The sequence below is a fragment of the Chionomys nivalis genome, chromosome 18, assembly GCF_950005125.1.
Source record: "Chionomys nivalis chromosome 18, mChiNiv1.1, whole genome shotgun sequence".
Taxonomy (NCBI): Eukaryota; Metazoa; Chordata; class Mammalia; order Rodentia; family Cricetidae; genus Chionomys; species Chionomys nivalis.
In genome coordinates, this window is record NC_080103.1 from 62551301 (window position 1) to 62575367 (window position 24067).

Sequence of the window (24067 nt, forward strand, 5' to 3'; positions counted from 1 at the left end):
AACTGGGGAAGGTGGCTCAGTTGTTAAGTACCTGTGAGCCTAAATCTGATGTTCGGCTTCAACACAAGAACTCAGGTGCAATGGTCCTAGTACACATTTGTAATCCCAAACCATGGGATGAAATCAGGACAGGGGTATCCTGAGCCTGCACGCCAACCTGGCTAAGTTGGACAGCCCTAGGATCAGTGACAGAATCTGCCTCAAAAAATTAACGTGAATTCTTGGCCAGGCTGAGCTAGAATTTGGGGGCTCACCTGGGCTACAGAGGGATATTCTTTGTTGAAATAATTGTTTAAAAAGAGATTTTTTTTTTTACCTGCTTCAATGCTAGTCATAGTGCCCAGAGCTCTGTACTTGTGGCACAAGAAATGTAGCATGGAGTTAGTTATGGTCCCAGCTCTTGGTTACATTTATTTAGTTTTTGAGACAGTGTCTTTCTATCTTGCTACAACGTAGCAAAGGTTGACCTTGTATTTGCTATGTACAGATTGACCTCAAACTTGTAGTAACCCTGCCCTTTCTCCAGGATATTTGGCTGAGAGGTGCGTGCCACAAGACCCAGCCTTTTAAAGATAATTTTTAAATGTCCTTAAGTAAGGCACTCAAAGGTCAGTTTTCTAATATCTGGAAAAGAAAATTTAAAATAGGTAAAGAAGTGAATGGGTTTCCTACAGGCAATCTCCAATGATTTTGTTTCTCTGCAGGAACTGACAATACAAATAGACCAGCCAAGGTCGGGTTCCATTATCCAGGCATTCCACGAAGAGCAGAGCACATCACTCACACAGAGCCCTGGGTCACAAAGCTAATACAGCAGGACAGTACCATGAAACCCCTGGATCCTGAGGCGACAGATACCGACATGGATTGTAATTCACATCGCCTCTGTAGACCGTCTCAAGCATTGTTAACCAAAAACCAATTAGAATACTAAAAATTCCCTCATTGCCTGTAGGACCAACAGGACCAAGGCAGGGGGATATCCTGTTATTTAGGAGATCTGTGCTATGAACTCTGCATCCTCACCAACATTTCCGATTTGGGAGGCTAGTGGATGTGAGGCCCTGTTTCCATAAGCCTTTGTCTGATTAAGTCATCTTTAAAGTGAGTGGTTTGAGGCTTTTGACAGGGGTGCAGTCACGCACCCACATCTCTGATGGAGACACGCAAGTCTCGCTGTCGTGAAGCCCCCTCAGGTGTACCCTTCTAGGGTCAGTCGGCCTGCCTACCCCAGCACCTGACAGAAAATTAATGCTTTCAACGTGATGCTCTTCTAATTTCCAAATTCTAGTGTAAGTGAAATTATATCATATATAGTCCATTGAGTCTAGTTTCTTCAATTTAGAGAAGTATGTTTATGATTCATCCATGGTGTATGTGTGGATAATTTTATAGCTAAATGATAATGTGTTAGCTGGGAAAAGGAGACAACATGGTTCTCTCAGTACCTACAGGTTTATTGGGGCAGTTTGTGCTGTTAGCAATCAATGAATAATGTTATTATTCATTCACATTTAGTTTTGTTTAACTATTAAAGCTTTTAGTTGATAGTGAAATGAGGGTATTGGATGATCTGTTAAGTGATAGCCTTCCAAGGTGACTTCAACTCAACAGTGTAGAAGACTTCTATTGTCTGGGGGCGTTAGTCCTCTTGTCTGTTGTTTGAGTCTTTCAAAATCACTTGTGGTAGCATTTCTTTGTCCTTGACATTGTGATTTCAGAATGATTGGTCGTCCTGACATCTATTGATAAACCTAGTTATTATGTGATATGTGAATGCCATCTTTGATTTCAGAATGATTGATCATCATAACGTCTATTGATAAACCTAGTCAGTTACTATGTGATGTGTGAATACCATCAAATTTCTGAATGATTGATTTCAGAGTGATTGATTGGTCATCCTAATGTCTACTGATAAAGCTAATTGCTACCTATACATGACTGCCATATTAATAAAACTCTATTCTAATATTTTATCCATTTTTTGGCTGGGTTGTATTTCTATTGAGGCTTTAAAATTTTTATTTTAAATTTTTAAAGATTGAGTTGTCTATACATTTTTAATTAAAATACAATTACATCACTTTCCTTTGCCTTTATCCTCCCAGATCTTTAAGGTTCCCTTCCCCAACTCTTTCTAAGACTTTCACTCTTAAATCAACAGCTTCTTTTTCTTTCATTATAGTTGTTACACACATAAATATGTAGAAACATGTAAATATAATCTGCGTAACCCATTTTTGTTGCGTTGTGAACATGGTATGAGGGCTGGTCACTCTGCATTGGGTAACCAAAAACCCGGGGCTCATTCCTAAAAGAGACTATTCTCTGTCTCCCAGGAGTAATTGGTTTCCTGTATTTCTTTGTCCAAGGTGAGACCCCACAGAATCATCTCTTCCGTGTTACCATGTTCACCGCTATTGCCGTTGTTCCAGCCTTGTTTATGCAGACAAGGACAGAACAAACTCTTTCAAAACAGACTTCCTGGTGTTCTGGCTCTTACAGCGTATCTGCCCTTTCTTCTACAATGCTCTCTGAGTCACATATGCAGAAACTGTGGTGTAGATGTATCTTTTGCCGCTGGGCTAGTTCTGTTGTCCTCTGCATTCAGTCCCACTAAAGTTTTCTGTGATTGTCTCTATTTGCAGTAAAGAGAGGCTGCTTTGGTGAGGACCGAAAGTTACGTTCACCTGTGAGGTAGATAAGAGTAACAGGGTAGTAAAGAGATATGCTGGTCCAAATTTGTGCATTGTGTGTGTGTGTGTGTGAGAGAGAGAGAGAGAGAGAGAGAGAGAGGGAGAGAGAGAGAGAAAGGAAGTTAAATTACTAGAGTTGACAATGCTCTACCAAAAAGCCACAAACTCACAAAACCCCAGTATCAGGCATGAAAAATGTCTGTTTGAATACTTAGTCGGGTAGTTCAAGTGACTTCCAAAATAACATAGACAGTGTCTTTTCCCCTTGTTTGCCTTTCAGGGGTTGAGGAGGGCCACCTATTGCTGAAGACACAGGATTTGCATGCCTTTAGCGGCGGAATCTGACCTTCCTGTTCCTGCAGTCTTGCTTTTATAGCGAAAGCTAAAAAAAAAAAAAAAAAATACTGTGTAAACTGCCAAGGGAGGGAAGGAACCAATATTCCAGCTGCGATACCTATGAACCATAGCAGTGACCAGCATGGCAAGATATCTGTCAAAGAGCAAAAAGTAGTACATGTAACTAGCAGCTGTCTAATTGATTTGTGGCCTACTCAATAGGAGGTAAATAATTCCTGGTACTGGAAACCTAGCCTACCACCCAGGGCTAGTGAGGTCACGTAGCTTACACAAGACTCCACCTCTGCCACATTACTAAGCCTGCATTATTTCTACTGAGTTCCAAAGGGTTTTTTGTTTTGGTTTGGTTTGGTTTAGTTTGGTTTGTTTGGGGGGTTGTTTGTTTGGGTTTTTTGTTTGTTTGTTTTTTGTTTTTTTGTTTTTGTTTGTTTGGTTTTTTTTGTTTTTGTTTTTGTTTTTTTTTTGAGACAGGATTTCTCTTTGTAGCTTTGGAGCCTGTCCTGGAATTTGCTCTGTAGACCAGGTTCATCTCAACTCACAGAGATTCACCTGCCTCTGCCTCCTGAGTGCTAGGATTAAAAGCATAAGTCACCACCACCTGGCCTGAAGGTTTCCTATGTGACTTTTATTTAACGAGTGTGAACACAAGTCCTGGCATCTGTCTGGCATTGTGATTTACCAATGTTTTCTCTCCTATGTGGTTTGGATTTTTAATCTGATTGAGTCCTTTCCCAAACAAGGTTTATTAATTGTGATGGAATCCAGATTAACAATATCTCTCAGGTGGATTATGTATTTAATGTTTACCTGAGATCTCTTTGCCCATCACAAAGACATAGTGCTCTCCCTTCCTTTCTTCCTAGTAGGTTCCCAGTCAGAGTTCAGTGGTGAATGCTCACTTTCGTTATACAGTGGAATGTGAGTGGGTTTGGCGTAGACCCTGTAACTGATCACAGGAGATGGGAAGCATTTAGCCTTTGGTCATCACATCCTGGGGAAGGGTCATTTATTCATAGAAACCATCAACTCCAGAAAACTCTGTTCCATTTTCCGAAATTTTATTTTCTTTACTTAAGTACTGAATTCTTTCAATGATTTATCTATATGAAAATACAAATTTTATTGTAGTGGTTGTTTTGTGGTGGTGGTGGGATGGTGGTGGTGGTGGTAGTGATGGTGGTGGTGGTTGTTATGGTGGTCATAGTGGTGGTGGTCATAGTGGTGGTCATAGTGGTGGTGGTCATGGTGGTATAGTGGATCACATTGTCTAAATTTTTCATTCAGGTAATCCACGGTCTGTTCACATTAATTTTTTTCTCAGTATTGGATTTGTTGTTGAATATTTATTCAAAGGCTTTCAGGTCTGTGTTCATGACTAGCATCTTATGTCATTTGTTGTGATGTTTGTATGAAAATATTTTCATATAATGATGAGTTAGAGAGTGGTCCTCTGGGCTTTCAGAAAGAATTTCTGCAAGTTATGTATTACTTCTTTTGAAAAACTGAAAGTTATTTCGGAGGAAATTTGGTTTCTTACATTTGAAAGCTGTTAAATATGCAGATTTCTATATCCTCTTTGTCTTTCTGTCATTTGACCTGGCCCATGACATCCACCAGCATCTCTTTGCTCAGGAGCAAACCTTCTTAGAACATCAGTCTTGGCTTCCTTCATGGTTAGTGATCATAGCCTGACTATCTTTCTCTTTATTCTCTGCCAGTCTAGTCAAGAATTATTTATTTCAGTGATCTTTTAAAGGATCAACTTTTTGTTTCATTGATTTTCTGCTGATTGTCCATTTAAATTTTATTTATTAGCTCTCCTTATTATTTTCGTTATTAAATCTGTTTTGACTGAAAGTGTGTCTTGTTTTTTTGTTGTTGTTGCTTTAATTTGTAATTCGCCACACTGATAGTGGATCTTGTCCTTGTGGGGTGGTGTTCCACTGTAATTAGCTTACGTAGTTTCAGACAAACAATCAGAAGTTTTTCCTATTTCTGTGTTCTTACAAAAAGGCACAATCGATGCCAGGCCGTGGTGGTGCACACCTTTAATCCCAGAACTCGGGAGGCAGAGGCAGACAGATCTCTACGAGTTTGAGGCCAGCCTGTTCTACAAGAGCTAGTTCCAGGACAGGTTCCAAAACTACAGAGAAACCCTGTCTCGAAAAACCCAAACAAACAAACAAAAAAAAAAAAAAAAAGTACAATCTTATCTTTTCTCAGCTTTGAAGAATTTCTCCCAGTGACTATATTACACAGCACTTCATAAAAAATATATATGACCTGTTGATTTTTCAAACTTTTTGCCTGTGTAGGTTGTAGGTTCATTCCCTTAGAACTTATGAGAATCCCTTTTCTAGGGAGATACAAACAATATTTCCTTCTTCCTAAAGGTCTCAATAATAACCCAAAGTAAGATTCCATCTCCATCAATGTGGATTATGGCCTCCCTACAGCTGCACAGATGGAGTCTCCTCCCTTGTTTAACTTCCTCAGATTATCAGCACAGCACTTCCCAAGTCCTGAAGGCCAAGAAAGAAAAAAAAAAAGAAGATCAACTTATGAATGGCTGGGATGGACAAGGGGTCTCAGCCTTCACTTCCTTAAGTGGATGTCAGCGGTCATTGGGCCTCATGATGAGCTCTTGCAAACAGACATTGCTGATTTGATGGTCACATCGGACAGAATAACCTCGTGTTACCCACGCAGCCTGATTTCTCCTCTCATTCCTCTCCTCAGCAAGGCAGTGGGGCTTCCATAGAGTAGAGTTAGCCTCCAGAAGGACAACTGTGTATGACAAGGGATCCTAACCCAGTGCTTTCTGTTGTCTAAAGTATGAAAGACTTGGATTTCAGGTTTTGGTCATTCATGAAGGGGTAACTATTAAGATGATACACTTGATCACTGGTCCTAAACAGAGTAAGGAATGGAAATCCAGAAGTAGAATTTTAAAATTAGAATATTTAAATATATTAAGCACTCCTTTTCTTACAGAACTAATACTTCTCCCAGCTAGAATGCGAATTATTTTTGCAGAGTTTAAGTCTCTCTAGCCTATGATTTCTGCTTACAACTTGAGATTCGCCCCTGCCCATTCTCATGAAGCTGATGTCCAGACTTAATCCAGTTTCCAGTGTCTTACTCAGGATAATTTCTTCTCACGATGATGACAAATAGCAACCTACATTTATGTCAAAGGCAGCAATTACTGGACTTTATTAAAATTACCTTCTCAATCCTTTGTGTCCACAATGAGCTACACTTCCTGAAGTAGAAAGGCTCTTGTGTACTGCCCAGATGTCGGGGTGTGATCACTGTCACCTGAAAGAATGCATGGTGGAACCATAAGCAGCAAATGCCAGTCTGGAAGGAAAGCAATGGCTGTGCCCTGAGATTTCCCTCGCCACTGTCTGGCAGGCTATGAAAATATCAAAGAAAAAAACTGAAAAAGCTGAGCTTTTTATTTACTGGTTGTTTTATTTGCTTCTGAACCCTGTTAGAATCATCTCGAGGGGTAACTTCCATAATTTCATCTTTCCTAATAACCCTTCTCTTATTGCACCTTCAAATTCCATTATTTCCTTGCTCAAACAACACTTCCCAGAATTGCATTAACTGATATATTTTTAGTACATTCTCATAAAGGTTTTTGCTTCAAAAAGAATGTTCTCTTTGAATTCATTTTTTTCCCTGAAACCCACTTGTATTATTCGGAAGGATTAATGACCTCAGCAACTTCATAAATTACACCATGAGAACTTTTCTATCTCCTACTGTCTTTGAGAATTATATGGAAAGTGCTGTGTGGATGTGGAAGTGGATTCCCAAGGTGTAATGAAAACTCTGCCAGAACATTGGCCACCAAGCATGCCAGTGCTTTAATCCAGAATGGTCCGGTTGATTTTCACAATATTTTAATAACGATGATAACATCTTTTAAAATGAAATAATAACTGCTCAGGACTTTCTATTTTCTTGTTTTCCCATGAAAACGTAATCAATAGCTATATCCCTAATATGAAAAATAGAAGAGAGACATACACGTATCCCCCAGGAAAGTGAAATAGGCAAGGTCTCCTGAGAAAATTGGGAGGGTGGAGGAGCAGAATAAGAGAATTAGCTCCTCCCCTAGGACCTATGGTGCATGGTATGGGTTCCACCTTGTGAAAAAGGACCTTGCTCCTATCAGAAGTGGTTGGTTACTCCATGATGCAACTGTTGCCTAAATTGCCAATCTAGACTCTACTGTGGCTCACAGGGCACACAGCTATGTAAGACTGGTGATTTCTTTTCCAAGATCACAAACAGCAAAGCACCTCACAGCACTATGGGATGGTGTTTTCAGGACAGTTCCAGCTTGATTTTTTTCCATATCCTAACTTAAGGACATAACAACTTCAGCTACCATTCAGATCTGGAGGGAAGCTAAGAAGGTGGCAGAGCCTGTAGTATTTGATGGTCAGTGGGATCTCACTGGCCAACAACAGCAAGTGACATAGTCCATTTCTGGCACTGGGATTGCTATTTGTTAGCTGAAGGTTTTTGGTGGGGACCCGATTGCCTGATAAATCATTCTATCAGTCTTATCAGAAAAGCAATGCTTCGAGGCTTGTTTTGCTTCAAGGTGCTGTTTTTATACTAGAAAATTTTCAGACCATCATATATGTATGTATACAAATGCAAACTCATAAACAAACATACAAAAATGGGGAAGACTACCTTGTCCCTGAGAAGTCCCTCCAATGATGGATAAGCTTACAGTCCTATTAACAGATAATTGACAAGATGTGTGTGTTTATTTAACTGCTGAGATTACAGGTGAGCAGGGCTGGTCAATGCTGTTAGTGTCTCCTGCTCAGCCTCCTAATTCCCACATGTATTAAAGACCCTGATAAGGCAGAAGTCAGTCCTTAAATACTGTAACCTGTCAGTGCGGAAACAATCTCCACATTAAACTCTCTTGCATACCCAACACTGTGCATTATCATAAGAGATAATGTGTATTTTACCCTCCATGTGTGCCATACAGTGTTGTAAATGATTTATTTGTGTAACTCGCTCCACAGAATGACCTGACAAGGCGGCTCCATTGCTGTCCTCACACACTGCTCATGGGTTAACCAATAGTGAAGAATCCAGAGATGAGTTACATAGCTCAGGAATGATGGAGCTGGGTTATTGGCCCACATCCCTGATTATACAGCGTGAAATGTTGCCTATAAGAGACACTTCATGACCTCAAGTATGAGGTTGGATAAAAAGCAGTTTAGAAATAACTATTCCTTTATGGGCAAATGAACTACTGTAAAGATATTTTACAAATTCATTGAATTCTGGTGACTGTAAGACGAATGATATATCTCTCCGCAAGAAACCCTGAACAAGTGTGATAAGTCTTTCTGAGAAAAAATTTTGGAAACTGTTTAAAGTTGTTCTGAAGATTGTTTGCTAACTACTGATGCACCACAATATTAACTGTGTTTAGAGAGAGATGGGTCAGAGGCTCCTAGAAGAGATATGAGAATTTCTTAGGGGTAAAGCTGGTGGAATAAGAAAGCCGTGAACCACAGCATGGATGCTGGGAACTAAATCTGGTTCCTGTGCAAGAGCAGCCAGTGCTTTTAAGCACTAAATCATCTCTCCAGTCCTCTACCTATCTATTTGCTTATTCATTCATTCATTATCTAATTTGTCTATTATTTAGATACATATGTCCCTATTTGGAAGAGATTATATGCAAAGAAAACCTCCTCCCCTACAGTCAGTGCTTATCTTCATCCCACAGTGAGGTGTTTAATGTTTTTCTTGTCTTTGTGATCTTATAAAGGATCTACAATAACTCCACAGGATTTGCTCTTAACTGGTCACTTTCTGTCATGTCAGGATGTCAATCAACTTGACAGCTCTTTTGAAGATTCTTTTCCTTCTGCTTGACGGTGAAAGTGAAGTGGGGAGTTCTTCCAATGTGGGTTTTAGTGCTCAGGACTTAATTCTCAGTTGTTGTTATAACTACTGGTTGAATAGATATTTGTTAAGTACATGCCACATGGAATGACATGACAGTACACAGAATGAGCAGAACAGGAGCTTCCCTGGTGGGAGGGGAGGCACTGTGACCAGGGAACTGGTAATGCACACTACTTGCAGATGGTCAGGAGATGAAGATCATCACACTGTGACATCTGTAGAAGTTGTTCAAGAACTGAGCAGACCCTGTCTTTTAGGGTGATGGTCTTTGGCTTTTCTCTCCACATCCGTTGAGCCCAGTCCTTCTCTTCCACTCTGGGGTAGATTGAGCTAAATTATATTGATGAACTGAAATTTCCTCTAGAATGTTTATGTCTTGACAAACATAGCTCTTAATTTTCCAATCTGGAATTCGGTTCTGGAAAGATCAGCCCTAGAACTGAGCTAAGGTGAGTACAGAAAGGACATCTTACCCACATAAGGCAGATGCCCTGTACCTACCTTTCATGGCATGAAGATTAGGAGCAACATCAGATTTAAAGACTACTGCACAGCAGAAAAAAATAATGACATCTTGAAATTTGCAGGCAAATGGATGAATCTAGAAAACATCATATTGAGTGAAGTTACCAGAAAGACCCAGAAAAAAAAATATCATATGTACTCACTCATAAGTGGTTTTTAGACGTAAAGCGAAGAAAACCAGCCTACAAATCACAATCCCAGAGAACCTAGACAACAATGAGGACCTAAGAAAGACATACATAGATCTAATCTACATGGGAAGTAGAGAAAGACAAGATCTTCTGAGTAAATTGGGAGAAGATTGAAGGGGAGGGGAGAGGCAGGGGTGGAAGCAGAGAAAAATGTATAGCTCAATAAAATTAATAAAAAAAAAATAAAGTTCCAATAGTCAGGTGAGAATCTCAAGATGCCCCAGTGGTATGTTTTCCTCCTGGAAGGCAGCTTTATATTAGGGTCGCTTGACTGAGATCTAACTGTACCATCCACTCACTGGCTGCTGTGGACTCAGACCTCACTCTGTGGCAGGGTGAAGAAAGATCTCCAAGGTGATTCTATAGACTGTGTCATCCATGCCGATGCCAGGGACACATACACAGTAGGTTTGAATGGCATCTCTGGAGCCAACTCGTGCAATAGTGACATTTCCATAAACGGCATCCTATATTTCTTCTCACAGTTTGTGATGCTTACCATGAACCTACTGCTTCTCACATTTCATTATATTTATTGATCCTGGTATGTATTTTTTTAAAATAAACTATAATGCTATCTTCTCCTGGGAGGAAGAAGAGCTCCAGAGATATACCGTTCCATGAGCATTTACACAGTGATATAGAGTGTATATGCTCCAGTGACGGAGCAAGGGACGTTCTCTTCAGTGGTGCAGCCCCTAATACGTGCACAAGCTGCTGTAACTAGACCACCACTTACACTCCTATAAACAACCCCACTGAAGAGCACACAGAGCATAAAAGAGAGGAGAGGCTTCCTGGAGGGGAGGAAGGAGACATATAGGGATGGCAGAGGGCACGTGAATGCGATCAGAATATATCAAATACATGTAAAAAAAAAAAAGCATGTGGCAGAATCCCATTATCATGTATAATTGATATATGCTAATAAAATCATTAAAATGAAAATCAAAGGTCTGTTGTGTTTATCCCCAGCCTTCAATACTTTAAAGGCTAGTGTTCTTATTCCTGCTATGATTAAACAGCAAGAACCAAAGAGCATGTGTGTATAGATTCCATGTTTAATTGCTTGGTTAATGAGTTGCATGAACTTTGACCATTCGGGTAGGTGGCGATATGTGCCTGGTGTGGATGCGGACTCATCTTCCAAGTTTCATTTGTTTTAACAGAGCGGAGTTGGGAGATTAGGACAGAAAAGGAGCCATAGGAAAGGGCACTGTGTCCTTGCAGAGTGAGTGACAAGGCTCTAGCCTTCATGACAAACGCTCACCATGCCTGGGTTTCAGCAGTTTGGGTTGTGAAGTTAACTACTACTTTTTAATCTTACCTCCTCAAATAGTTTGTCAGCCAACTAACCATCTCAGCGGTTTAAGTCTCACCTTCTGCAAATTGAGAGCAACCTGATAAATAGAGGAAGAGTTGTATTTATTGAAAATACTCCTTTCTCTTCAAGGCAGTCATGATCATTCAGAGGGCAATTTTGCCCAAACACTGCCCTGGGCAAAACCCACAGGGGGATACATTAATTGACATGCATTCTAGATTTGAAAGCTGTAACTGAATTTCCTTAGATTTATTGAAAGTGAATCCCATTAACTTTCTAACTTCTGGATCATTGTGTTTCTGAAAGGATGGCAAAATGACAACAAAGGCAGCCTTGACTTTGGGAAACGCTGTTGAGTGGGAGAACTCCCTGACTGCCAACCTCGTCTGTGGGCACTGAAACGTGAATGCGTTTCACAACCAGCTAAAGGACAGGGAGGGAGGACTTGAGCTTTAAGCACCACAACTTCTCTGTTGAGACTCTTAACTGTCAGGACCCTGGCTGCCCAATGACTCTGCTTTTGTTTGAGTACAGATCCTATTACTGAAGAAAGAAGTCTTGATTTCCAATCTCACTAACTTGGGAATATTCCTCCATCTGTGATTATGACTTTATATTGTTAATCTACTGTTATTTTTAGCCACACAGAATGTTTTCCCCCAGAATAATGAAAAATAAAGATAATTTGGGTTGTTTGTGTAACCACTTAACTCTTAGCTGAAAGTCATTAAGCTTTCTTCCTGGGATTCACTGAATGATTTGCATATAGCATTTGCAGTGTGACTTGCTTGGGAGCGTTGGCAATTTTGGATGGGGGAGCTTGGCACTGGCTTTATAGGCCTGTGTATTTTCATCGAACCATCTGGCTTGAAACCATGAGAGTGGAGGGAAGGCTTCCCCGGAGAAAAGTAACGTCAAGTTAGGTGAAGTGTCCAGCTGCGATTTTACACTGTACAAAAGTGAGTTGACATACACCGATCCCCACTGGTGAATTCCGTCTACACAGCAAGAACGTGGTTCAGGGCCATGCCGTGTGAAGAGCTTGGAGACTACCACTGATTCAGGAGAACTCTTGCTCACCCTATTCTAGGGTCCCTTGATCTGCTGTTGCTTTCCCCCGCCCCCACCTTTGGAGTTGTCTGATTAGAAACGTCTGGTAGGAGCTGTTAAGGTTGTTTTCTTTGAATGAAGCCTGTGGCAGCAGCAATTAAATGTGCCGTATCTTTTCTGTTATTGTTGTTGTAGCAAAACCATTTGAAAATGGACAGTATTTGGACATTTATGGAATCACCAGGGACCAGGCTGGGGAGTACGAGTGCAGCGCCCAGAACGACGTCTCATTCCCCGACGTGAAGAAAGTCAGAGTGGTCGTGAACTGTAAGTCTCTCCCGCTTATCGCCATAGCAAGTGGGGAATGTCTGAGATTGCTGTGACTGCTTTACTTCACGGCGTCCTCTGGTGACTGTCGCTTACCTAGGCCAGACATCCGCACAGAAATGGCCTCAGCAGATCCCAGCCATGGTTTGGACGCTGTGCAGACTGCAGTCATCCAGGGTTGTCTTCACGCCCGTCACTCTAAGTGGCCTCACTCTTGTCTCTAAAGCACTGCACACACATGCTGTGCCCTCCTCCTGGCTCTCACTTGCTGGACACCATCCTGAGCTCCAGCATCCAGTACTTGATCTGACCTGGTAGGCACAGGGAGGAAGCCTTTCACACAAAGACAAGAGTAGGGATGTAAGCCTTGGTCAGGTGGATATGGAATTCTATTTTGCTTGGAAATATTGGGGAAATTGACAGATTATTTTCCCACAAATGTTATCATTGTGAAGGTACATATGAGCTGCATGTACACAGTCACCAATACTGTGACACCACATGCTTTTTCAAAATGGAAAAATAAGACCAGCAGTTGTAAGTACTCTTGACCTGTGAGTAAAGCTGTCTTTTCTTCTCCACAATATACCTGAAGTCTTTCTTTCAGGTTTGTTTTTAATTATTTAATTTTTCAAAGAAAGTACTTTGAGGATAAGCACTTCTTAACCAAAATACACAAGGTTTGTCTTCTGTTTTCACTCCATTTATGTACTTTTCTTCATATGACCATTGGTAATGTCTGTGTAGCATTGCCAACCAGATCACATGGAACTGTTCTAAACATATCTATAAACACTCATGCCAACCAGCAGTTACTCTATGTGAACAGGACTCTTTCAGTCTCATGAAGCCAATGCTAACTCTCTTAAACACTCTTGACATCGAGCTACCCGCCAGAACAGACCGTTGCCATTAGCCAGCATTTGTCAGCCGTTAACCTGCATACTTTGGGTGAAATACCTCACTGAGACTGAGCAAGTGAACACCATGCCTGACCAGTAGGTAGTTTCGGGAGGAAATGTTCAGAATTCTGTGAAGAGAAAAAGCAGAGCCATTGGAACAGGCCTTGAGGAGCTCACAACTTCCAGCACCACCTCACCCTAGCTGAATCAGCATCCCATGGCAGTTGTCATGGAGGTCCTAGATTCTTAGGACTCTTATTACAGAAGATTCCCCCTGATTTTCAGGACTTTTATTGCAAAGAGTTGCAGTTTAATCCCTCTGAAATCCAGGAGTGGAAGACAACAAACCAGATGAGAGATCCTGGTGATTAAGTCATCAGGTGTATTTGCTGATTTGATTTTTACAGGATTGGGATGAAAGAGACAAGTAAGGAGTGAGCACTAAGAAATGAAAATACAGTCAGACCTGTCAACGAAGAAACTCTGAGCCCTCAATGCATCCTCTGGTCCACCTGGTCTTTGAAAAGATGTCTCTGATGAGGATGTGGAAGGCCCGTGGCTATATGGAGTAGGGCGATCCCATCCCCCGTGATAATCTCCTCCTTTCTCCTCACACAGTCCTGTCTGTCCCACCCTACCTCCAGTTCATTGTGACTCAACTCTTCCATTCTTCTCTATTTTTCCCTAGACAAATAGAAACTTTAGGCCTAGAGAGAAACTAAACTATGTTACCCTCTGAAAGTCTCTGTGGGGAAAAGGATCCAGTCCATGAAAAAGAGCAGATATGGGCACTCATGAGTCATAACTCAGAGCTGAGGCTGTGAGACAGCTTCAGGGGTGCTGGCAGAAGCAGAAACCAAAGTCAATTTCTTCCCCACTACACTATCATAGGAGGAGTATTGACAATGCCTGTCATTTGCCCCATTTCTGGTGACCACCACTAACTGGAAGACTGGGTTATTACTAAGCACACAGCACTTTACACCACAGTCTCAGAACCTGGATTTAGGACACAGGATTGATCACAGGTCACCAACAAAACCCTCCCATGCTCCACGAGTCATGTCCTTATTACACCAAACTGCATGCAGGTCTGCCCTTCATTCCGCAGAGACAGCAGCACTGTGTCTAGATCATGCGGTTACAAGAAGTATATTATAAACCAGCATTCTGCCCTCAATACATAAAGTGACAGGGCCCATTAAAAGCTGTCTTCCTGTGCATAAGATGGAAGTGGGAAAGTTTGTACAAAAATCCACAGGCTGAAGGAAGCTGAGTCAGTGTGTGAAGGATCTTGGAACAGCTGGGACAAAAAAAAAAGCCTTAGATCACATAAAATAGTCATATCAGGATGGAAACAGAGAACTGGGCAGGAAGATGGGGAACTATTTTTTAATTAGTAACAAAAATTCCTTTTAAATAACTAATTTAACATTGATATAGTTATAAGTGGACTTTTTACTAAGGAAATTCTTTATACCTCTCACTTTGAAGTACACATAACAAGATTCTTTTTAACATATTTTTTATTGATTTACAAAGCAATTAAATACAAAGTAAACTAAATTTCCATGTGACTTGTTCATGCATTCTTGGTTTTAGGTGACACAGCTCAGCCCCCTCATTATCATCCCATCTCCCATTCCTTAAAGCATCATTTTCCCCTAACGCTTTTTACCAACTTCTGATAATCCAGTAAAACTCACAAATATAAAGAGTTGAAAGTAGGATCCACGGATATGAGAGAATATGGGACATTTATTTTCTCCTTTCAGCATTTACCTAAAAAGGCATTTTTCTTTATCATTTATAAATAAAATCCCATTGTGTACCTAAGCTACATTTTCATAATCCACTCATGGGTCGATGGACCTCTAGGCTGACTCCATGTCCTTGCTCTTATGAACAGAGCAGCAGCAAACAATGGAGTGTCTCTCACATTAGACAAAGAATACTTGGGCATGGGCCAAGGTGTGGGGTGGCTGGGTCACAAAGTCAACCTGTTTTTAGCTTTTGAGGGACCTCTGCACTGAATCCCACAGCAGGGATGGGAAACAGTTTACACTCACGGGAGTGTGGATAAGGGATCCTCTTTCCTGTATCCTCGCTGCCTTTGCAAAGTTTGCTCTTTTAGCTCTCTCTAAATCATAGTTTCAGTCGCTCAGATGTTTGCAAATGTCCCATGAACAAGGTGCTTCACCTCGGTTTGGTTGAATTTCACTATTTTCCGAGCAAGCATTGCACAGATCTGCATACCGTCTGAGGTGCAGGTGTGTGCAGTATCATAAGTGCACTGTGTCTCTTGGTTGTGATAAAGTTTCAAAGCAGTAATCTTGTGAAATTGTCCCTTCCAATGCCAAGGCCCGAAAGCTGCCTGTGGATTTTACTGAGCTGACTTCACACAGAACAGCAGCCAAAGCCACCGCCCATTTCACAAAACTGCAGAACCAGCAGAGCTGCATGGCAGGCAGACTTAGAAACATACACTCCTGATGAGAGGCAGAGGCCTCTAGAAGCATGGGCAGCGGTGCCCTCTCATGCATGATTGTTCACACACGTTTGCCATGCAGGGGAGTTCTGTATACACACGTTAAGCACACACACATGCAGTGACACCCTGGACACACACATACTGCACGTGTGCACTGAACACCACTGGAGAGGTAGGGAGAGTGGAGACACTGTTAACCTAGGAGTAGCTAGTGAGTTTTTATGTGGACAGGTTTGTTCTCTTATTGCCATTTGTATTCCATTCTCACTGACAGCTTAGCGAGTTCCAGGCCCATGTTTACTAATTATGAAGAAGAAGGCTGATTTAATTTCACAGAACCCATGGGTTGACCTGAAGGAGGAAAGCAGGAACATAACCAGGGAAGCTCTGGCCAGGAGAAGAAAAAACAGCAGAGTGGAAAACAGCAGAGTGGACCTTCTAAATAGAGAGGAGTCGAGGCTGATATTGCAATGCAAGTTGGTGAAAAAATAGCTGGGTCTCAGATCTCAGGGTGCAGAAGGCCAAGACCTGCCATTCAATGGCCATGCTGGTACTGAGTGGCAAGGGCAGGAATAGCTGAATATCTCTCCTTCTGGAAGGGATCATCTAGTGGAGAGTGTCTTGGAAATGTGGTCCTCACAGTACAGTAGAGTTCATGGAATTTTTTTGCGATTGAACATTATCAGATAAATTGCCTTTCCATGACCAACTGACATCCAACCCCGTAGGAAAGCTTTATTCATCTATCTGAGCCTCAAATTCCATTTCTAGAAAATCAAGGACATGTATTTTATATGTGTTGTAATGAGTAGTTCATGTTTCATGCATACAAAACTGATATGTACATATGAAATTATGTGCATATTTTGTAAATAAGAGTTTGTCTGTAGGTGGGTGACAGTTGTGTAGCTTGGTCTGGTCATGAGACTCCCAGCAGTGGGACCAGGCCTGTCCCTGGTCCATGAGCTGGCTTTTTGGAACCTATGTCCTATGGTGGGATGCCTTCCTCAACCTTGATACAGTGTGAAGGAGCTTGGTCCTGCCTCAGCTTGATATGCCATGCTTTGTTAACTCCGATGGAGGAGGGCTTACCCTTTCTGAATGTCAGAGAAGAAATGGATGTGGGGGTAGAAGGGAGGAGGGAGGAGGGAACAGGAGAAGAGGAGGGAGGGGAAACTGTGGTTGGTATGTAAAATAAATTAAAACTTAATTTTAAAAAAGGAAAATGTGAAATTGATTGTAGAGCCAAGCATAGTGGTACATGCACTTTGATCTCAGCATGAGGGAGGTAGAAGCAGGAGGTTATCAGTGAGTTCACGGCTATCTTGGTGTACAGATTGAGTTCCAGGACAGCCAGGGCTACACACAGGAACCTTGAGAAGAAGAAGAAGGAAGAAGAAGAAGAAGAAGAAGAAGAAGAAGAAGAAGAAGAAGAAGAAGAAGAAGAAGAAGAAGAAGAAGAAGAAGAAGAAGAAGAAGGGAAATAACAAAGGAAGAAAGGAAGAAAGAAAGAAAGAAAGAAAGAAAGAAAGAAAGAAAAGATGAAAAGAAGGAAGGAAGGGAAGGAAGGAAAAAAGAAGGAAGGAAGGAAAGAAAGAAGGAAGAATGGGAGGAAGGAAGGAAGACTGTTTGACTGTGTAAAGTGAGGTCTATGTGGACAGGGTCTCCTATTCCTTGAAAGCAAGTGCTTCCCTCACTTAGCACAGCACAGAACCAACAAAAGACCCTGCACAGAGCTGCTGAGTCACTACATCATTAGACAGAATTCTCCCAGTCTAATCATTCTACCAGCAAAAGAGAATTATCAGGTTTGCCTACAACCTTTTACACAGATAGTATATGGACCAAGTATTTCTTTCATTATTTTATTTACTTTTTATTCCTCTCTCCTACATTATTGCATCTTGACCACTCTTTCCCCTCCCTCTGCTCCTTCCTATTCCTGCCCCACCCGAGACCCACTCCTCTGTTTCCCTTCAGAAAGGAGCAGCCTCCAAGGGCTATCAACCCAACACAACATAACAAGTTATAACAAGTCTAGGTACAAACCCTCATGTCAAGTCCCAGTGAGATATCACAATGAACAGAAAAGGGCCCCAAGAGCAGGTAAAAGAGTCAGAGGCAATCCCACTTGAAGGGTTAGGCATCCCACAAGAATACCAAGGATCTAACACCATTTTTATATCAGTATTTTCGAGTGGGGTCAATAAAGATACCCTGATATTCACACAGTGCTTTTGTTCAGAGGGAAGGGACACCAATTTCATTTTATAAGGATAAGACAGTTGAAGCATAGAGAATTTAAATATCTAATGTCTTTCCTGATCAAACAATATATAATGCATAAGGAAATACAATAATTAACTATAAACATATAAAATTCAACCAAATCAAGTGAAAAAATATTTGTCTACGACTTCAACTTTAGCAAAGATGAATTCATGTATTGACCATTTCACTCAGTATTAGAATGATTTATCTCACAATTTGCAGTAAATGGAATTGAGTGGTCCTTCTATGATAAAATAAATAGTAAAGACATTTTTGGGTATGCTGGGTACCATGCTTTTATCCGACATTTCAAAGGTGAATATTTGTGCATAATTTTGCATCTGCTGCATATTCATTTGTGTAAATGTGCACTTTATCTTCCAGTATAACTAGCTCCAAACATGTGGACTAGAATGTTCCAATTAGGTTGACTTAGTACAGTGGCTCCAAAGTTGGAAGTGAGGGGCCACAGGGAACAGGCAGTAGAAGGATCTCTGAGGAATGTAACCAGTGATCTTAGACTAGTCATAAAGTTCTTCCCAATACCTTGGGCAATTTATGCAGATGTCAAACTTGTGACTGGAAGAAATTGGAGATGTCAGGAGCCATCACTTTGATACAGAGAGGACTCAACATTCAGGGGCTGACAGGAGCGAAGAGACTACAGATATCTGCATCAGGACACTGAATTACTAGTTAGTCCTCTGGCTTTTATTTCTTCCTCTATAATAGCCCCTATTCATTTATCCCTTCTTTTACATCTGATGATAATTAAGGCCAAATTGAATGTACATTTTCCATTATTATATTTATGGCTAATAAACTCCAACTTTTTTAACAGTAACAGTGTGGGGCATAAAAAAGAGGAGTATCTCCCAGTAAAAGTACAGGTTCATATATCATCTCCAGAAGGATTATGAAGCACCTCGATATTTCTGTTTTAACTTAATTCTTTATCTTCTAGTTACTGTCAAGGGCTCAGGCTAAGACCAAGTTTTTAAGAAGCTAATTATATAGAAAAGAGAGGAAAGGGGGTATATTTATAATTAAATAGTTATTTATAATTTAAGGCAAGTGTGTTACTATACCAATCCTAAGGTGCTAGGCATGACTGTTAGCAACAAACCACACAACCTTGGAGTGTCTAAGTGGCCTTGACCATGAAGGGCAAAACTGAACTCGATGTTGAAATAAATTATTATTATTAAGAACAAATAGAGGATCCACTACATGAAAGCAGCAACAGTAGCATTTGCTTAGCCTGATAGGAGGCAGGGGACAGGAAGTTCCCTTTCAGACAGCCTGAAATGGCCTGGCTGTACTGTAGAAGGGAGCCAACAGAAGGGAGGAAGACCGCTCCTTCAGAGCAGGATGGCTACCTCAGGAAGGGTACCTTAGTAGACGATGGATTCCTTTGAGAAGTGTAGAACCTCAGCAGAGACACAGCTGGGAGTTTGTGAATTCAGTACGGATGCTTAGATCCAGTGTTCAGCTATCAAAGAAAGAATAACTTGGGGTGATTAACTATTCAGAGAAACATCTGCATATTAAGTAAGTATATTTACATGTTTTTATTCCCTACATCTGTGGAGAAGGCTTGAGAGAGTTCTGGTTTGTCATTGCAAGGATAAAGCTGACTAAAATTGCAATACTAAGAGCAAAACACAGGGCTACAAGCTGTGAGCAGCTCAGGGGTCTGGGACAAACTGCAGAAGGTTTGACAATGAATGGTTCATTGCCCACAGGGAACATTTTTAACAGTAAATCTTCTCCCAAAGAACAATATTGCAAAGAACTTAGAACTGAACTTTCCCTTTCCTCATTGTGGAGTTTGCGGTAATAGAGGTCCAAGGTCATTGTGTGCACATATTCCTGCAATGCAGCTAAGTACTCAATTAAACATGAGGAGGCTTTAAAAGACTGAGTCCAGAACTCAAATGTGTTCCCCCAAGCCCTTCAGTGAATTCTGGGAGGGGTTCTAGTGATAAAGGCCTGTGAAGGATCTTCCCTGTTTAGCTGTAAATGAGAACACTTCCATGGGAATTAGATATGCACTTTCTGAAAGTAAAATATAGAGTCATTTTATTGCTTCAGTACAAGAGCAAATCTTTCTTGATGAGGATTGTGTGTGTTGAGTTTAATTTCTAGTTCTTTCTACATTGACATATATGTCAGGAAAAAAAGCTGTAGATGTAGTGGCATCAGAACAAACACGTGCGGTACGAAAGCAATTTCATACAGGAGGGCGATGCTTGAGGTTGGAAATTATTCCATGCTAAACTGAAGTATTAAAGTTAAGAAAGAGATAACAACAGTGTGGGCTTCTCATCTAGATGTATGGTCTCCTGGTGTGCTTCCAGAAGGCCAGACTCTGAAAACTACCAATGACCTCACTGTAAGTTCTTCAAAGACCTACAGGCCTCAGACTTTACATCAACCAATACAAAGCAGCAGTTTATAAACCTGGCCTTATTTAAATCCGTCCAATCAGCAGTTCCCTCTGGTAGCATGTGTATCCTACCACATAATTCAGAGCACTGAAACTTTTAACTCAACACTTGAGAGCCATTTGTAGACTAGGGTGATACCAAATCAGCCTTGAATCTTGACTACATTGATGCTGATGCGATTAAACACTGTAACAATAGCTGACATTCTTGTGTCTGAGAGCATGTGAATGTGTGTGAAGGAGTCAATGAATGGCCAGAGGAAGAGTCTGCGGCAGTAATGTCAATGTGCCCAAAAGTTTGGAAGGGAAATTGCCGCCAAGGGACTTACCTGAAGATCAGAAGGCAGAGGTAGTCACTAGCTAGCCATAGAGGTTTGGAGGTCTGTACAGACAGACAGGAAGGGGAAGAGGAAGTGATAAGGCAAGAGGAAACAGAAACTCAATCTCTCTTTTGGCTGGGAAGTTGGGTAGGTAAGGTGGCTGTGATTTTACTCTTTTGTCTCTCTGATTAGCATTTTCCCCAATATCTGACTCCGGGATTTTATTATTAAGACTTAGAACTCGTACAATAGGAACCATATTGTGGAAAGCATCCTTTATGTATGTAAGCTGGCATGCTCCTTCCCCACTTATTTGGGCATTTATTTATCCTTATTCTCTCTCCTTCACCGTTAGCTAATTACACTCTTTTGATTATACACTTAAAATTTTCCTCTTTCCTTTTCTCTCATTTCTTCCCACATGTGAAAAAAAATTAAAATACACTGGGAAATAATTTTCGCTGTGAGGAATAACAATATATTTAATATACATTATTTTGATTACTGAATTATTGATCTTATTATATTTACTATGACTAAATGGGTACAATTGCTTTTTGAATATTGACTAAATCATAATAAAGTCTTAAGTTTGGGGATGTTGGGATAAAGAGATTAAGATCCAACAGAAAATTAAGCATCTGTATTATATTTTTACCTTAGTATTTTAACTGACTGTAACTTTGGAGGAGATACTTAAGCATGTTGGTCTGAATTCATTCTTCCATTATAAAATAATGGAGACCTTTTCTGGTTTGACCCACACCTGAGATCCTGATGTCTTCCTTTGATGTGCATTGATTCATTCCTGGAAGCATGGACAGGCACCCAACAGGTAGCAAGTCAAAGCTTTAAGAACACTGTTCTACTTCATGGTGTTTTAACCTTGTAATTTTGCTTGGTGCCTCTTTATAGAGAAATTAACTGTGATAATTTGCTTCTTTGATGTTTTGTCAGGAAACTTAGGCCGGCTGTTTGTTCCCTAGTACTAATTCCTGGGAGCAGCAAGGAAAACAAAAGGGAAATAAAGTACAGAGTAATACAATTAGTATGACAGTTCTCAGTGAAGTGGCAGGTGAGGTGAAAGGCAGAATTTGGAGTCACATGCACATAGGCCCCACACCCCTCGGCTGCTTGCTAAGGCTAGAGTGCTCAGGAAACCAGGGGCTCCTAGAGTGCTCAGGAAACCAGGGGCTCCTAGAGTGCTCAGGAACCAGGGGCTCCTTCATAAAAACCTGGAGGTAATTGTGACAGTCTTAGAGACTTCTTGAGGATTAAGTAGCAAAATATATGAAAACAAAGAGACAGCTCTAATCCATGCCCCTCCCCAAGTTCGAGGCAGTTGGGCACAGGGTTCCGCACACAGGACCTGTGGCAGGTCACCCCAGCCTTCAATCCAAGTCCTGCCATTGGCTGTTACTGGAACCAAGTGAACTGACTGATGCTTTTGTGTGATAATTTATTCAACTATGATGTTGGGGTTGTGGGGATTGACTGAGTTCATGCACAGTGACTCGGCGAATATAGATATTAACACCACGTAGTTAGACATTGCCTGTAGACCAATTAGACAAATAAAAATACATACACAAAAAGTACATTCCTGACAACCAGCTAAGTTTTTCCATCGAATGGATGGATACAATTAGATTTCAATAGCTTTCGAAACCACAGCTCATGGTACAGAAGGATTTGGAACCAAACCTTAAAAGCCTGACTTTAAGGCTGTGGCTACTTCATTGTAACTCCTGACTCCAAGGAAATTGAAAAGGGAACCTAATTATTTCTTACAAATTGCTAACTCTGGAGACTTTTAGGAAGATGAAGGTTGAAGGAGAGAAGACGGGACTGCCAAGCGAGAAGAAGATTTGATTCCTCTGAATGGCACAGGTGCTGCTGGAATGGATGGGGCTGAAAAAAAAATTGTGGAGAGAGAGAAGATGAGTATTTTCTGTGAATAAAGAAAACAATCATAATAAATAATCCTTAGGAATCATGTGACACTCAGAGTGCTTTGTTCGGGAATCTTCAGAAATGAGAGCCTTTGTATAATGGGGCGCATAACGAAGCCTCAACCCCATGCAGCCTGCTGCCTCACAGTGAAATTAACTGCATTGCTGAAAAATAAAACAAAACAAAAACTTTAGAAAAATTCCCACTGAGCCAGGAGCATAAAGCAGTTTAGATTTCATAGGTAAAATGAAAGACGACAGAGCCCTACTTAACACGTTCAGAGTGGATCGTTTTGAATGTGCTGCTCTGCTCCGTTGGCCTCAAGGCATCATCTGTTTAGAAGTGGATTGGAGGCGGTTGTAGAACAGTGGGTTTACCCTCAAGTGTTTCAAAATTAGGGCTAATAATTTGGATAAAATCTCTTAAGTTAGTAAGTAATAAAACAGGATCTATTCATTTCACACAAGTGAGTTTTTCTGCAATAATCCTATTATGACTTTAAACAAATGAGTAATCTGCACCCTAAACAATGTTGAGAGTGTCTGGTGCATGGACTGCACCCCTCTCGCCCGCACTCTGCGGCAGGCAGGTCAGTGTCCCAGTGCATGTACCACACCTCTCTAGCCCGCACTCTGCAGCAGGCAGGTCTGTGTTCCGTGCATGTACCGCACCTCTCTAGCCCGCACTCCACGGCAGGCCCGTCCTGTTGGTGTTTAGAAGTCCGCCAGTGCCTCGCTAATGCCGCTTCATCCAAGTGGGCAAACTGGTTCTACTAACCCTTCAGTTTCTTTCTGCTGATGGGAAAGGACTTGGGAAATGTATGATCCACCTGTGCATGCACTCTTTGCTAAACTGTCTCATTAACCCTTCTGCTCAGCCAGAGAGAAGGAATCATAGTCAGGAGTGTTTGCTGCTCGGTGTGTATAACACTGAGTATCCAGAACTGTGAAGGAATGCTTGCAGTGGCGTGACATGAAGCATCACATGGTTCTTCGGAGTCTTATTTCAGCCCTCTACGTGGTCTGGCCAGGCTGCAGGACCTTTGACCCTCAGCCTGAACAGACACATGGAGGCCACTTCCAAGCAGGGCTCCTCCTTCCCTCCTATGTGAGCTGCCCTGGTGCTTTTCCCTTCCTGATCCCATAAACCTCAGCCATGACTTGAAGTTTACACTAGACTTCAGTCAAGGCTCTGAGTGCACAGAGAAATGGATTCTTGTTATTCCCCACCCATATTGCTTC

At 41.3% G+C, this 24067-nt stretch overlaps 1 protein-coding gene across 1 annotated transcript in view; it reads left to right on the forward strand.

Moving 5' to 3' along the window:
- Negr1 (neuronal growth regulator 1) overlaps positions 1–24067 on the forward strand; it is a 671783-nt gene that overhangs the window by 441613 nt on the left and 206103 nt on the right. The window contains exon 4 of the mRNA XM_057793773.1: positions 12309–12440. Within this exon, the coding sequence (XP_057649756.1) occupies positions 12309–12440 (132 nt within the window). The remainder of the gene's footprint in view (positions 1–12308; positions 12441–24067) is intronic.